At 36.1% G+C, this 16,971-nt stretch overlaps 1 protein-coding gene across 1 annotated transcript in view; it reads right to left on the minus strand.

Moving 5' to 3' along the window:
• Positions 1 to 16,971, minus strand: part of AP2B1 (adaptor-related protein complex 2, beta 1 subunit) — a 95,848-nt gene that overhangs the window by 31,516 nt on the left and 47,361 nt on the right. The window contains exons 14-17 of the mRNA XM_004685030.2: positions 16,130 to 16,322; positions 4,280 to 4,321; positions 3,339 to 3,485; positions 1,888 to 1,931 (exon numbers count right to left, since the gene is read on the minus strand). Coding sequence (XP_004685087.1) covers positions 1,888 to 1,931; positions 3,339 to 3,485; positions 4,280 to 4,321; positions 16,130 to 16,322 — 426 coding nt within the window. The remainder of the gene's footprint in view (positions 1 to 1,887; positions 1,932 to 3,338; positions 3,486 to 4,279; positions 4,322 to 16,129; positions 16,323 to 16,971) is intronic.

Raw genomic sequence — 16,971 nt, forward strand, 5'->3', positions numbered from 1 at the left:
TGCTCTAACCTGCTGTGCCACAAGGGAGCACCCATTTTATTGCTTTTAAGTATAACCATGAAACACAAATATATGAGGAAAGAGAAATTCTAATGCCCATAATATAGTGTTTTGTTAGAAGTAGTTTTGGATTAGCCTTAAAGTAAGGTAACTGAATCTACTGACAAATACAGTATGTAATCTATGAAGATTTTTAAAAATTTCTTTTTATACCTGCCTACTATTCTACTGGGTAGATATGTCACAGTTTATTCCATCAGTCCTCTGTGGAATGACATTGTTTTGTTTTCAATCTTAGCTTGAGTGCCTCAATGATTAACCTTTACATATGCCATTTCATATCTTTGTCAGTGTAGTTTTGAAATGAATGGCATTACAGGGATAAAGGGCAAAATGATGTGTGTAATCTTGCCAAATTTTATCATTCCCAAGTAGGGAATGCACCATTTTATTTTCTCATTAGGAATGTATGAGAGATCCTCTTTCCTAATGATATACTATTACCATTCTGGATTGTTCCAAATTGATAAAATGATTAGTATATGGCATCTCAGTATAGTTTTTTAGTTTGTATTTTTAGTTTATATTTTGAGTGAAGGTAAGTATTTTGCAGATGTTTGAGGGCTGCTATCATTTCTTATTCTATCAACTGTTTATTTCTTCTGCTAATACTCTACGCTGTGTTATCGTGGTTTAGGAAGTATTTTAGGAGCTCTTTATATATCAGGTATATTAGCCTTATGAGATATATTGCAAACACTTCTCCTATGTGCCATTGTCTTTGACTTTCTTTGATGTGTTGTTTCTTTTAAAATAATTTTTCTTGAGCTTTATAGTGTCTTGATAAGCAATACATTTTACTTCTAGTTAGATTTATCAATAATTTTATTGCTTTTACATTCTAAGTAATGGTTAGTAAGGTTTCCTCAATTCTTTATTCATGTGTCTTCCAATACATGTAATAGGAATATTTGTTACAGTTAGGTGGTGAAATTTACCCTGACTGTGATGTGTGATGAAATTTAAACAATTCTTTTCTCATCACTAAAATCAATACTAGCTACTACTACCGTTACTAATAGTCTCTGCTATAGTAAAAACTAATACTTTATTGCTTAAATAATGTGAATGCCTATCCTCTCTAAAGTACTAATTCATGTATTACCTGTCTGTGGTTTTAAAATCTTTGATACTCCTGACTTGTGCCAGGTTAAAAAAAAACAACAACAGAATATTTGTGTACTCTTCTGACCACTTACGACAGAATACCAAAGAGTCTACAACATAATACCAAAGAACCAAAGGGTGGTAAAATAACCTGAGGTCTCAACTACACTGAAGGAAAAAAAAAGAAGAAAGAAAATAAGATCAAACACAAGATACTATTTTTCACCTATGAGGGGGTCAAAAATTCAAAAAGTCTAGACAAATAGAAAAAAGAGAATTAAATTATCTGGAACTCATATTCTGGTATTGGGAATGTAATCTGATGTCATCCTTTGGAGGGAGGGTTAACATTGGTAATGTTAATTTTAAAATGTTTAATGTTAAAACAAACCGCACTTTTATCCAATAAATACCTTGTAAAAATATGTTAGACTATACATTTACAAGGGTGTTCACTGCAACAACAACAAAAAATGGGTAGAGGGTGAGGAGGATCAAAAGAGTAACCAAAATGTCTATTAATAGGAAAATGGCAAAGTTGTGGGTATGGGTATTCAAAAAAGCATGGTAGACAACTCACACCTGTGAGAATGGCCCATATCCAAAAGACCAGAACAGTCAGTTTTGGCAAGGATGTGGTAAAAGGAACATCATACACTGCTATTATGAATGCAGACCAGCCAGCCCCTATGCAAAACAGTGGCTTCTTAAAATATTAACAGTAGATGTACCATATGATTCTGCAATTCCACTCGGATATCTACCTACAGAAAGCAAAAACTTGAAGGGATATATGTTCTCCAATGGCAACAATCTACGTGCTCAAAGACACACGAGTGGATTAGGGATTTGTAGTACATAAATATATAGAGAGAGTGGAATACTGTTTAGCTATAAAACGACAGACTTGCCATTTGCAACAGCATGGCTAGAACTGAAGGTGATAATGCTAAGAGAAGTAAGTCACAAGGGAAACGAAATACTAGATGGCTACACTTACATGTAGAACATAGAGAAACGAAACAAAACAAAGGGTCAGACAAAACCAAACCAAAGTTAGCACAGTGGGAGGAGTAAAAGTCAGGGCAAGGTGGGGAGGGGGTTCAATGGACTAAGGTGGAGGACTGTGGATCCCTTTGTGGTAGGTATGACATGTAAAGATACCCTGAAGAGCGTGGTTCTATATCTTTACATACAATGTTACAAACCAATGTGGCCTCAAAAAATATATTACAAAGAACAAAAAAAGTTCGATAGAATAAAAATAAAATGCAAAATAGTATATCCCAATGACACAGTATTTTGAAAAGATACAACATATAAGTACATGCATAATATTTTCTGAAAGTTAATAGTACAGACAAAAGAAGACTCTTTTTCACTTATATTTCTATCTAAATTTGTAGTTTCTATGATTACTTTAATGTTAGCAAAAAATACATGAACTTTTTGATCACTAATTTAGTCTATGGGGACTTGATAATAAATATATATTATACTATATGTAATATATAGAAATAACATCTAATAAAGTATCTGATAATATTCAACACAGTCATCTTACAACAAAGCTACCTAGTTGTGGCAAAACATCACAGCTAAGTCCTGAATCTAATTTTTTGTTAGCCTATACAATGGCTTTTGTATACAAAGTTGCAACAGCTGATCTACCTCTGTCACAGGGACCCCCAAGAAGGAGTGAGGCATAAAATTCAGGAAGTAAACAGGTATGCTTGTTCTTCAAAAAGGCAAGATTGTAAGTCTATCCTATCCTGAATAGCACTATTGCCAACTCATTTATAGTGAGTTCTTCCTTTTAGATTTCAATTTGAGCATGACATCAAACAAAGCTAAGACTAGAATACAAATCACATAAACCTAAATCAGAACTATCAGAATTATACTAGATTGACTTTAGTGTTCATAAAATTAGACAATATTTCTAAACATGAGAATCAAACTCAAAATATTTAACATTTTCAACTTGGGTCTAATTATAAAAATGGTTAAGGAGGGTACTATGGTGCTTCAAATAGCTAAATTTGAAGTCACCTTTTATTTTCTTAAGTTCTCCAAATAAGGCCAAATCTTGGATTTATTATCAGTGGAAATAAAAAGAATGATAGAAGCTAAGTAATTCAGGTCCATAAAAATAATGTTGCTTTACTTACAGCCTTAGGAGCCACGTATCCACCGGGTGCCATGCCTATCCCTGTTGAGAGTTCAAATAGGTCATTCAGACCACTACTGACAACAGCAGGGGTAGGTGAAGGAGCGAAGGTTGCAGGTACTGATGATGGGATGAAGGACTGTCCCACCTGTGGGGGGGAGGGAGGAATCAGGAAAAATGGATTAAAAGTCCTCAAAATGCTGCTATATATTTTAGTAATATTGGTAAATCATTAAGAACACACCAGAATTACAAAAGCCATAGATGGTGCATTAGTATATTCTTTGTCCTTTCAATCATCATGGTTATTTTTCATCATTAATAAGACACACATTCTTTAGAAGTTCTATCAAGAGAATAAACAATGGATCGGGAACACAGTGATCCACTTTTTTGTTTGTTTCCAATTTTAGCTTCCATGATTCCGTGCAAAAGGCCTACAAGCACCCTAATGAAGGGGGAGCTTTGTTTCTGTAGTAAGAAGAAAGTTCCATTTGCATTTGGGTCCAAGTGAGTCTTACTCTTCCACTTAGGTGTAAATATCTAGTAGGAAACTCTCCTGGGGGAAATGGACATTCACAACCCCCAAACTAATTCTTACGAGGAGAGTTTCACTCTGAGTTCAATTAACTCAAGTTATTTCTAGATGACACCAGAGAAAGCATTCTCTAGTCAAGATAGGAGGTTTCATTTCCTTTACCTCTTTAATGTCAGGAAGACAAAGATCCTATAGCACCCAATCCCTAAAGATGCCCCCACATCATATGTGGTATTTAAGACCCCAAGGTTTCTAAGCAACCCTATGCTACACTTAATATACTGCAATAGAACTTTTGTTGTACAGTGCTAAGCAGCAGGAGTGGCTGCTCTGAGAATGTGTGCACAAGGAAGGCATCAAACGGGGCAGCCCATCCCATGGTGAAAAAAATGGATGGCACTTACTGCCGGGCTTCCTCCAATGCCCCCGCCAAGGTCACTGCCAAGCTGAAAGAGAGAAAGGAGAGAGAGGAGAGAGAGGTAGAGTTCATTTAACTAAGTACTAGATGCCCATATAGAATCTGTAAATTGCTCTATGAAGTTATTGAGAATACACGCCATTCAAATTGTCTCCCAAAGCCTAAAGAAATTCTAGACCGCAAAGGAACATAACCTAGGAGAACTGAGCAACAGCAGTGATGGTGAACATTTGGAAAGAAAATGGAGCTGGGACCTCTCAGAGATGTTCCAGATCCAATCTTTCCTCTCTAAAACCTATACAGGATTAAAAGCATTTGCATAGTTCAAGAAACTATCTCCAAGCAGTCATGCTTTATTTTTTAATGTAAGAAGAAACTTGCGGGGTGGAGTTGGGGGCAGGAAAGCAGAGAAAACTACTATGTGCTTCCTGCTGCCCCATTGGTGGTGGTGGTGGTTGGGGAGGGGTGTCAAACCAGTACTAAATTGACAATTTCAAACTTTTAAAAATTATAGGTGGAACAAAATGATTTAGAACTTTTCTAAGAAAGAAAACAACTGAGATAGGAAGATCTCCTACCTGGGGGAGAAGGAGAAAGACATGCAGTGCTTATAATTTCTCTCATAGATTATTTACTAAGGAGATGCATTGTGATTTATTTGGAGTAGACCATTTTAAATGTTGTTAACTTAAAATTGGGAGAATCAGAAGAAACTTGCTTAGCTATGTGATGGCAAAATAATTCACATGGTCTTAGTCTAGCTTTTTTTTCCCTAAGGGCTGATATATTTCACTCTGAAGTCAGTTTTCCATAATAAAAGCATTCAAGAAGAGCTGAAGCTGAAAACAGCTGGTATGAAGAAACATAAAATGCACATACACATGGCCAATGGTGCTGTTTAAAAGGCAAAAACCACCTGTTTTGTTTTATTTTTTGCTATAGTTCTACATTTGTTTCTCCCTAGCTCTCACTGAGTGGCTAAAATTCCCTTTTTGAATCACCAAATGCTTTCGATACAACTTTCCTTTATCCTCTTGTCAGTAAGTGGTAGAAACCTGGAGATCTCTGTGCTATAGTTGTATTGAAACTGTTTTGGCTTTAGGGTTTGGATAAGATATTTTATTTATCTTCTCAATGAACAAATACATAAAACACTTATAAAACCAGGCTGCTGAACTTTAAAAAATAATCTATATTGAAAAACTGTGAGTGAGACCTCTGCTTAAATTCTGTTCCACTATGACAAAAAGTAACACAGGTTGGTGCTTCACAACTGGCATTAATAAGTATGCTCAACATTAAACACAGAGCACTGCAAATCTGAGTCAACATTTCCAACCCTTCCCTCTCTGGAAAACTACTTCATGATTGGACATGGATAAAAGTACATGAGTAAACAAACAAAAATCGCAATTACAATAAAAAATTTAAATAACTGGAAATGATGAAAGCAAACAGAAAATATTACACAGCTGTTTTTTTTCCTTCTACTAGGATAGCACACACATCTGCAGCATGACAGCTGAAAAGCATAAAATTCCTTTTTATTAAAACCTTTATGTAGTCATATATACTCGGTGCAAGACATGAAGGGAATGTAAAAATATGAGGCAATAAGGGAATACACAGATGAATGGGACCTAGACTTTGCAAACTAGTAGAGAAATGAGAGAACACAAAATCATTCAGAATATACTAAAGCAGAGAAGGAAAGTTCGAAGAAAAAGGCCTTTTTTCTTTTAAAAGATACCTTCTTAACCTTTTAAAAGATAATAAAAAGAAGATTCAAAGGGTTGGTAGTGTGAGATTATAAAAAGCAAAAACAGGGAGAGTTATTTCTCAAATAGCATAAACAAAGGAAGGACATATCAAGAAGAATAGTCTAGTTCAACTGGAAAACAGGATAGGTATGTATTATTTTAAGAAGTCATAGAAAATAAGATTGCAATGACAGTCTGACTATAGGGGGATCCTTAGCTCTTATTTCTCCTTTATAAAAATCTGAAGGTTTCTTAGACTAAGCTCAACCTTTCTAACAGTACTAGAAGCTACTTCAAATTGTGTTCCATTATGTACACAATGGAACCAACCACCCCTGTGTGTATAGTGTGTGTATGGTGGTGGTGGTGGGAGGGAGGGTTATTACTTTCAAAAATAATGATGCCTGCTCACACCCCAAGAAACTGTGCTTTAATGGTTCTGGGGGATAGCCTGGGCATCAGAATTTTAAAAAGTTTCTCAAGTGATTCTAATGTACACACAGGTTGAAAACCACTGCCTTAGAAAATTAACTAGTACTTGAAATCAGACAAGGTTTGCCTGTTGAGAAGTGATTGTGGAGCTAATGCACGAATAAAAAAGATGCTAGAATGTAAGCAGAAAGAAAAACCCTTTCCAAGAAAGCGAAGGATACAAAATGTCTCATCTGTCCTGATGTTTGATCTTGTTTTATGGCTTTCTAATGGCCTTATCGCTTCTCCACTCAACCATTTTCCTCTCAATGACCAGGTTTGCAATCCAAGCTTGAAAGAGATGAATTCTTTATGGATCTGGCTGGCATTCAATGACAAGAAAAAACACCAGGAGAGAAACAGCAATTTTATCAAATATGTTAAAGTAAAAATAAAAGGAAAGGCATTAACTGGTAGTGCTATTTCCAGAGGAAATAAACCCATTTATAGCACTCATTCTCTTAGATTTTCATTCTTATTATCTTTGAGTATTAAATAAACATTAACTTAGCTATAAAAGATCAGATTATGCTCCCCCACCCCCATGACGCATTGTATTATTCAAAAATACAGATGAAAATTGAAAGAGAATTCTGATAACTCCTTTGTTTATGTTTAGTATCTCAGATGCAACTTGGCTCAATTCAGAATCAAGAACTATGCTCTTATAGAAACAGGATCCAAAGGAAGGTAGAGAAACATTGTCAAAAACATAAAGGTTCATCTAACTACGCTTTGTCCAGAGCACAAAGGGAAAGGACAATATCAGTATATGCTTTCTAACCAGCAAAATTATTTAGACTTTATTCAGCACCTTTCTTCTTGACTGAAAAAAGATTCTAAGAGAAGGATTCTGCATCCTTCTCTCTGAAAATATGACAAAGGTAATAGCACAGTAATGGGCTTCAGTGACTAACAGGAAAATGTCATCGAGGATGGGAGTAAATTACCAAGTGAATGTCCTCTCCTATCTATAGTGACAAGAAGGATGATGCAGATATTAATCAAGGGAGAAAAAAAGGCAAGCTAGAAAGCTGAACAAAATGCAGGAAAGTTGTCCTATTAACAGAACTAGCCACTAATCATTTCAATTCAGTTTCTGGTATTATCTGAAGCCGGACAAGATACATCTATTAAGTATTACTATTAGCTCATACATATCAGGTAGGGTACAAAATCAGTCTAAAGAAGGACTTATAAAAAATTCAGTGATATATTTTATCCTTGTGAGCTAATGTAAACAAAGAATGAAAAGAGATAGGTGAAAGAGTAGTAGAATGGTTTTAACACCAATTTAGGTGTCTAGATACTGTGTCTTAAGTGTCTCTTGGAACTGTCTTCTTTCCATGTCTCCAGTGTTGCCTTACTTGAAGTTGGCCTGTTCTTAATGAAGGAAATAAGGTCAACTACAGGCAAACTAAATGAGGATACTAGAAGGCAAAGAGAGGTGCAAATTTCATGGAAAGAATATTTCAAATGCCAAAACTGAGCAGAATTTTCATGAAGAGTCTGTGGTGATGCTCAAATCCAAATTTTCTGCTAATGGTACAGACTCTCACCCCACAGTCTATATCATAGTAGCTGCAGTCATTATGCGGCATTGATTAACATTTGGCCACTGTCAAAGACCAGCCACTTTACTATGCCGGAAGTAGTGTTGAAAGGGACTCAGTTCACATTCAACCACGTAACGTGTCACTGTAAAGTTAATTTTACAGGTGACTTACAGAAACTTTGGGGCTACAGGAATTTCAATGTGGTTACATGAACTCTACTTACAGCTATAGGTTAAGCAGATGTCAAAAGGAAATATTCTCATTCAATGGCAATATACAGTAGCAGAGGGGCCTATCTGGTGGCCAAGGGGTTAAATGGCAGCGCCATGAAGCTATCTGCAGCCACTGTTGCATGAGCTAGACCCACATGGCGCAGCACACCTCTTCTGTCTCCACAGCTGCTCCCCTCAGCAGGGCATTTCAGTCAACCCACCTGCTCTGCTCCCCACTCTATCTCTGGTGAATCCTCTCACTCCTCACCTGGCCTGTACTACAGTTCTTGTATTCATAAGTCAATCAGTCAATCTTTAAATTAAACACACATACACATACACAGAGTAGCAGAAATACAGAGATTTCAAGACTTAAGTTCTATAAAAGAACAAGTCTGTGTGACTATAAGAACAAAAATCTTTTGAATTTCAACTGAACCCAGTTAGCAGACCAAAAAAAAAAAAAAACAAAAACCAAAAAACATAACAATGATTGATGTAGGTTAGCCCCTTTGAGGTACATCTAACCACACCAAAAATCTAAAACTGGAGGAAAACTGTTGAGAATCTGAAGATGTTCTCTACATTAGAGGTGTAGATCTTAAACTCAGACATTTTTTTTTGTTTTTGTCTAGAGATATTACCTCTTTTATTTGCTACTTTTTAGAGTTGAGGGAAGTCTAAGGAATGTTTGAGGTCATATAACTTATAATAAGCTATTATCCAGGGTTAAAATAGAATGTTAAAAAAAATAATAGTATGCAATGATTTCTATCACAAACAAAAAAATTTACATCAAAATCATATGGTGTTCAAATCATTGTACGTTTCTCCTGTTAGGGTTTTAGATTATAGAAGGTGCTCACCATCTCCTAAGTTATAGTTTTCAGCTGTTGGGCTTCAAATGTTAATTTGATCTTCAAAAAGCTATTTAGAAAAGCATTATAGAATACAACTACTCAAACTGGTGAAAAGAATCTATAAAGATGAGAACAGACTTGATGTGAAACAGTGTAAATGAACGAAATCATATAAGTCATCAGCAAACTCCTTAACTTCATGGAATAAAGGCTTATTATCAGCAGAAAAGTCAGAGACTGTCATAGATTACTTCCTGAGATAGAAAGAACAGAAATAACAGGTTGTAATTTTCAAAAAATTACTAGAATAGATCATGCCAGTTTCTTGTCAGCAGAAACGTTATGTTGAACATAACAAAAATCCACAGGAGAAGCTCTGCTTGTAGCATTCAGTGTTTACTGTATTTACTGTTAAGCTGTATTTGTAATCTGTCTCTCCTTAATTCAAATATAAGTTTGTTAAGGCCTCATCACATCTGTATTTCCAGTACATGGAATACAGTCTAGCATAGAATAAGCACTCAAATATTTACCAAATGAATCAATGTTCTACTAAGCAGAGCTACCGGCAATATTTTAGAGAAATGATTTTGAAATGAATCATTTTATTGAAGAAAATTACCATAAAATGGACAGAAGGCTGACAAAACCGTTTATCAACAGTCTAGAGTACCATATCTATACTGACATTGTCATCGACAAAGCCAACTGGTGAACCAATGGAGAAAAATGGACCTCAATCCTACTCCCAAGGCCAAAGCCCTTTCTACAGATAAAATGTTGTCTGAGCAGTGTTCGTAGCTAGTTTCAAAGGAAACTATGCATCACTTATTTGCCCTAAAAGTACTAGTACTTTATATCAGAGTTCACTGCCAAGTAGATGGGACAGTCTATAATTTCACTGATCTACTCTAAAATATTAAGATGAACAACCTTCTTCCTTTTGCATGAACATTCATTCCTTTTGCATCAAGGCAGATGTAAAAACAGATCCAGTTGTTCTTCATACATGAATGTTTCTACAGTCCTTTTTAAGACTTTCATGTACCTGCTAGTGGCATGCTAGCCCCAACTCTCTCTCACACACACAGGGCACCTAGGAAATAGTACAGCAACGAGGGGACTAGGACAAACAAGACTTGTGTTTTATCACCTATTCAATAAATATTTCAGTGCTTATCCTATGCCAGACTCTAGTCTATGTACTGGTGACAAGTCCTTACAAGCTTACATTCTAGATGCAGGGGACACAGAAGATACGTGTGTGTTGAGTATGTATTTACATCACTTACCATCAATAAGACTAGTAATGCAAGACAATGAGCCAATTTTATTCTTAGTTCCAAATGCCCATGCACTTTGCTATGTACTCCGGAGATTATATACTCTAGAGGCTGTGTACTCTGACTTGGGAAAAAACACAAGTGAGGTTGGACTCTGTTCTAGATAATGACAATGACTAGTAAATAAAATGGAGGATAGTGAAAAGAGTATAAAGTTTTGAGTTTGTTTTTTTTTTAAGCAAATTCTGGGTTCAAATATGAACTCAGATTTACTTATTATGTCATCTTCAGTTTTCTGTAAAATGGGACCCAATTTTCATGTAATTAGAAATTATAGATGCTTTAGCACAGGGAATGGCTCAGTAATTGATAATTATTCCCAAAACTGCTTGAGACCTTTGCTAAATCTATGTACTGACAAAAAAAAAAGGTTTCTGAAACCCTACTTTAGAGTTTACCAAGCTTTAAAACTGGACAATACAAAGATCTCTCTACAATACCATCAGCTCCAAAACATAAGTCCCTGCAAATCTTCTCTAGAGGAAGAAATATAAGAATGCAAAACTAGTATGTATAATGACTTCCAGTGGGCTAAAAAAAAACTGCAAAAATGACTACTAAAGTAATTCATAACCTAAAATATCAGAAAGGTAAAAATCCTGTAAAAAACAGTGTGGGAGGTTTTGAAAAACATACACAAACTCAAGAAAAGGCAATTTCTCCTCTACTTCATTCCATTCTATCTGGGCATAGTGAAAGCATAATTTCTCTAATAGGAAACCCTTTGTCAGCAGGACAGGGCACTGTGGATAATGCTTCCTTTCCATTTTTGATGCACAATAGCATCATTTATCTAAACAGCACCACGGAGGACAAAAGGCCATAATTTTGCTCAAGCCACTGTTGACATCCCAAAAGCAAAAACAACAGACAATCAAGTTTGAATCATTACTTTAGTGATCCTCACAGATGTCAGATTCATTGGCACACAGTGTATCTTTAGAACACGTATTGCATGAGTTATGAACATGGGCATCAGGTCATCTCCCACACTGTACTAACTAGAAGGATCTGCACTGCAAGAAAAGTCATACCACCCCAAACAAGCAGTTTCTTAGATTCAATACCAGAAGCATCAAAAGATACATATATGGCCTCTAAAACAAAAGGAGAAAAGATAAAAAGCAAATCTCCATGTAAGTAGTGTAAGATATTATGCTCTATATATAGAACAGATAAACCATGTAAATTCCATGACCTGGATTCATTCCATATCGAGGTGACAGTTAAGTTTATAACAATGGAAGGAGTAAACTAAAGCAAAAGAGAATATGTTAAAGAGCAAGCAAAAAGGCTAGGATGTTTCAGTAGGGAGACTGAGAAGCATACGCTTAAAAAAAAAAATGAGAATATGTAGGAAATCCATTTTGAGCCCTGTCTTTTGAACTCTGAAGATCTTGCTAAACCAATGATGCCAGGGAGGCTGAATGAGTATGTGTGCATGTGCATTTTTTTTTTAATACCATAGCACTATCTCCACCTCCTTCTCCTTTGACTTAAGCACAGCTGGTATGAGCCACTCTATGGCACAGAAGAAGACTGGAGCCTTCACATAAGTTCTGGCAAAAATAATAATGAATGAATAAGTTGTTAAGTATTTCCTGACTGAGAAGTCTAGAAAAAAATGTAATTCACTAAATCTTAAAATTTCACATTATGGTAGTAAAAGAGGAAACAAGAATGAATGAGAAGATCACCAGGATATATACAGTAAGAGTATTTTCTAGTAGTAGTTTGAAGGAAGTATTGGAAAATGAATAGACAACCCAAAATACAAAATAATTTTAAGTCTTCAATTATGGCAAAGTGAGCAAGGATAAAAAAGGAACTGGGGCAGGTGCACTATGGTGGAGACACCTGATGCAGGGGATCTCACCCTTCCAAAATACCAACATAATTTAAGTCAATATTACCTTAACTAAAAAATAAGTTAAAAAAAAAAACAAACCAAAAAAACCCCCTGGGATTGAGCAACTAAATCTAAATTGGTCAAATTCAACTCCTGGAGGCAATTTCTGAGATGTGGGATCACCTAACAGCAAACCACAATAGGAAAATATTCTGGGGGGAATGAACAACAGTAAAGTCAGAGAGACTGTCTTTGGAGAAGATGCCAAAGAAGTTCACTAGAACATGGTTCTTCTGTGGAAATTACTGTCTTGGCTTTGAGAGCAATTTTTTAACATGTCTGTCTAACTCTATTTGAAATTTCACTTAGCTCAATGCTTTTAACCTTGGCTGCAAAATAAGAATAACTGGCTATTGTTTTAAAAATACCACAAGTCTAGGTTAGCAGCTGCCATGTTTCATTATGACAGCACACCACTGACCTCTATGGGTAAAGCTCTGCTAGACACCAAAAACAAAGCAACAATTTAGGAGCCTTGTTGATAGCCTTTCTGACATGAACTCTGGGTAACTCAACCCTGGTCATATTACATTCTATTTTATAGTTTTGTTTTTTTTTTAAAGATTTATTTTTTTGTACATACAGAACTGGGGTACAGGCCAGAGGCGCAGGGGCGGTGAGAGGCTTCACCAGAGACAGAGTGGGGAACAGAACAGGCAGATTGACGAAGTACTCTGCTGAGGGGAGCAGCGGGCGGGTCAGGAGAGGTCTGCCACGCCATGTGGTCACCTCCGGGGCAGGCAGGAATCGAACTCATGTGGAAGTGGCTTCAGCTTCTTAGTGCAGTGCTTTAACCCGCTGCGCCACCAGGGAGGGCCTGTTTGTTTTTTTTTTAAAGAATTTACTTATTTATAGAACTGGAGTGTAGGCTAGAGGTGCTGGACATAAGAGGATTCACCAGAGACAGAGTGGGGCGCAGAACAAGTGGAAGTACTGAAATACACTGCTGAGGGGAGCAGTGAGTGAGCCTGAAGAGTTTTGCTGTGTCATGTGGATCAGCTCCCTGGCTGGGGAGTGAACTCAGGCCCAGCAGTGATAGCACGATAGTGTTGAAACTTAACCCCTGTGCCAGGGACCTGGCTATATTTTAAATGGAAATTCCACAAGCCCCAGGAACACTATTCTTTGTAGAGGGTAAAAGGAAGCTCTTCAACAAAATAGTTTTAAGAGTTTCTTGTCCTCTATCAATTAACTTAGAGCAGAGAAGGATCCTTCTTGCTAGGCGTGTGTTTACTACTAACAGCAAGAGAAAAAGACATCTGGACTGTCTTAGTTATAGTCCAAACACCAAACTGGTGCTGCTTCATAATGATCAGATGTTTTATGACTTGCTACAAAGGCCTGGTGTCTTGTTAAAAAGTGCAGATCCCTAGGCCTCACCCCAGAACAATGAAATCAGAATCTGTCTTATACAAGATCTCTAGGACATTTAATGTATTAATATAGTTTGAGAAACACTGTTTCAAAGCATGGATTCATTTAACCGGTGAATACGCAGATTAAGTAAGAACTTTAAGTAAGAACTTTAAGAAAAACTTTGTTTTTCTCGTGAGATAATTCACATACAAACAAAAAAGCATGTAAGAAGTGGCACAACTTACTGCTGCCTTAGAAATGCATCTTCACACAGCCAGGACTTCCTAAATTCCTAAAGGGAATTTTGGTTCTCTGAGTAGATATATGCAGTCACATATAGATTCAAATCCAAAAAATGGGCTTTTACTCCTCATTTTAACTTCTGGGATGTGTCTAGTACCCAGAGTAAGTTGAAGAAAACTGCATGTAAACTTGGCTAAAACACCAAGTACACCTTTTTAAATTCCAAACTCAGACAAAATCTAAAATTTAGCATTACGAAGGAACATTACTGGGCCTGCAGAGCTAAAGTTGTATATTATTTAGAAATCCAACTGAATAGAAAGTTACCCCCACTTCCAAAAGAACTTGTTTTACAAAGAAAGAAATGGACTACTATAATCTCAAAAGGTTCTAACAGCTTTTCTATTTGAAGAAATACTTGCAGAAATTCTAATAAATAAGAGACAGGAAAAATCTCATTGGTGGTAGGGGCCAACAAAACCAAAAGGAAATAATGTGTCTTTTGTCTTTTTTCTTCCATATTAAAGTGGGTGAAAAAAGACAAAAACAAAGTATCCTGGCCCAGGCAACATCACAACATTGAACCTCTTTCTCCGTTAATCCTCTAAACTTAATTTCTTGTCATTCTTAAGTTCAATGAGTCCACCATGTCATAAGCTACTAGGGACAGTAATGAGGTTGTTCAGGTATTAATATCGAGGAGGATGTAACGTTTAACTTATGGTCAATATACTAACAGACTAGCAAGAGCTAATGTAATGTTTCTAAGGGGATTTTTGAGAATTTCCATAAATATTTAAATATGCTTCTCTAAATCTCCTGTGTCTATAAAGAGTCTATATGAGGCTGATATGAGAAAGCCATCCTTCTTACATGATCAATCGATTCTCTTCATTGAAGATATGGGTAAAAAAGGCAAACGCTTATATTCCTAAGAGACAAAATAAGTAATTCTCACTTGTGTAACCTATAAGCAAGAGTCCAGAGTTTGGTCATTGTACAGACTTTGAAAGCAATGACTTTCCATTAGTAAAATATGTGACCCAGAGAGATGACTGTAACCCTATTTCCTTAAGACTTTCTGACAGTCAAAAAGTAAATGTACCTAAACTGACTGGTATAAATCCCAGATAAAATACAATTTATAAGATGAAGAGAAAATGCTGTCATATGTAGCGGAAAGTAATGCTATCCTCTTTACAAAATCTCTGAGAACACATATTACCCTATTTATGGCATCAGTCTTCTAATTTCTGATGAAGGGAACCAAAACAGTTTGTTGGGCATCTTTATAGTCATCAAGTTGATAAACATCTTATTTGCAAATATCTAGCTCTAAAGTCCCTCCACCACAGTTAAGTACCTAGTTTTCAGAGAGTCAGTGGATTACATCTGATATTTTTCTGTCCTTCTCTACATAGATTAAAGTCATCCCTAGCATTTTTCCTTTATCTTACACAGCAACAAAAACAAGATTTTGTTCCCAGTGGTGGCACCTATTTGTAGACTGTGGACTTTGGAGCCTTTTAAGTATTAGAATCCTGGAAGCTAATTAAATTGGAAGTACGACAAGGTGGAGGCTATGGTGGAAGAAGCAAAAAAACCAAAAAACAAAAAACAAAAACCCCAATCAAGCAGTACTTCCCAATTGTGAGTAAGTGTTCATTTTTCAACAAAATTCTACCTTGAAAACTTTTGGAATTAAGGCATAAGCCAATAAAATATAAACAAGGCAAAGTTTGAAAAAATTTCAAGATAGGGTGATTTTTATGTCATCACTTAAAATGCTGTCTGGGTCAAAAGGGAAATTTACAGGGCTGAAGTAGGAGCAATAACATGGTCTAGAAAGGAAACTAAATATTAACAATACTTAACATTAGGATAGTTAACGTTAAAAGAACAGATAAACATTAAAAGTTCTGTTTAGGGCAGGACAACAAAGTAATCCTATTCACTTACAGACATATCCCACACTGTATATATTTGTTCTCTGAAGAAATAATCCTGTCTTTTATTAAAGGGCATTGTTCTGCTCATCAAGGGAAAGTCTAGCTCTAAAGAACTGAATAACTTAAAGCTGAATTTAATATCAAGTATTTAATAACCAAGAGAAAGAAGAAGCTTACCAGACTATCCAGTCCTCCTCCCAAGAGATCAACTGCTCCCATTTGCATAGAGGATACCTGTGGCACATTGACTGGAGGACCAAGGTCAAGGTTTAACAGGTCTCCCAGAAGGTCACCTTGAGAGGGGATAACTTGAGGCTGTTCCAGGTTGGTGGCAGTGGTGGTGCCAACAGGGCTATCACCCGCGTCAGTGCTGCAGTCACACACATAAAGAGGAAAAGAGAAAAGTCAGGTTCACCAATAACATAAATCAACAAGTGAATATCAGACATATAAAACACAGGAGGAAAAAAAACCCTCTTGTTTTGTAATTATTTTTTGATGTACAAGAAAAGACTGCAATTCTTGTTTTTATCAAAACAGAACACAATGAACAAAATGAAAATAAATGTTTATCATACAACTTCATTAGTCAACTTTGAGATCTACTCTATGAGGAAGCAACATGAGAAATCTGGGGAATTTTTTTTTAATGGGGAAAGAAAATAAATTTCATACCCTCAAATAACTTACTCAGTAACAGAAACAAATCAACATTCACAAAATGAATGCACGAATGAAGCATATTCACTGTGTAACAGCAGACACAAGTACTGTGTGACTGCATATTATCAGGAAGCAAGACAAAACGAGTCGGACCAAATCTAAAAAATGTGAGAAAGATATTATGACAAGATTTTAAAGAAAAACATTATAGTTATGAGAAACTAGCAGAAAGGTTTGTGCAAAGGAACAAAAAGGAATAATTTGATTTTAGGAGTGGCAAAAATTATACTGGCAGCAGAAACTGGGACTGGTAAAATTTCAAGGAGAGAGAAGATGAGGACAAACAACTTCGAAAC

This window comes from Condylura cristata, unplaced genomic scaffold (assembly GCF_000260355.1).
Source record: "Condylura cristata isolate star-nosed mole 26May11 unplaced genomic scaffold, ConCri1.0 scaffold00017, whole genome shotgun sequence".
Lineage (NCBI taxonomy): Eukaryota > Metazoa > Chordata > Mammalia > Eulipotyphla > Talpidae > Condylura > Condylura cristata.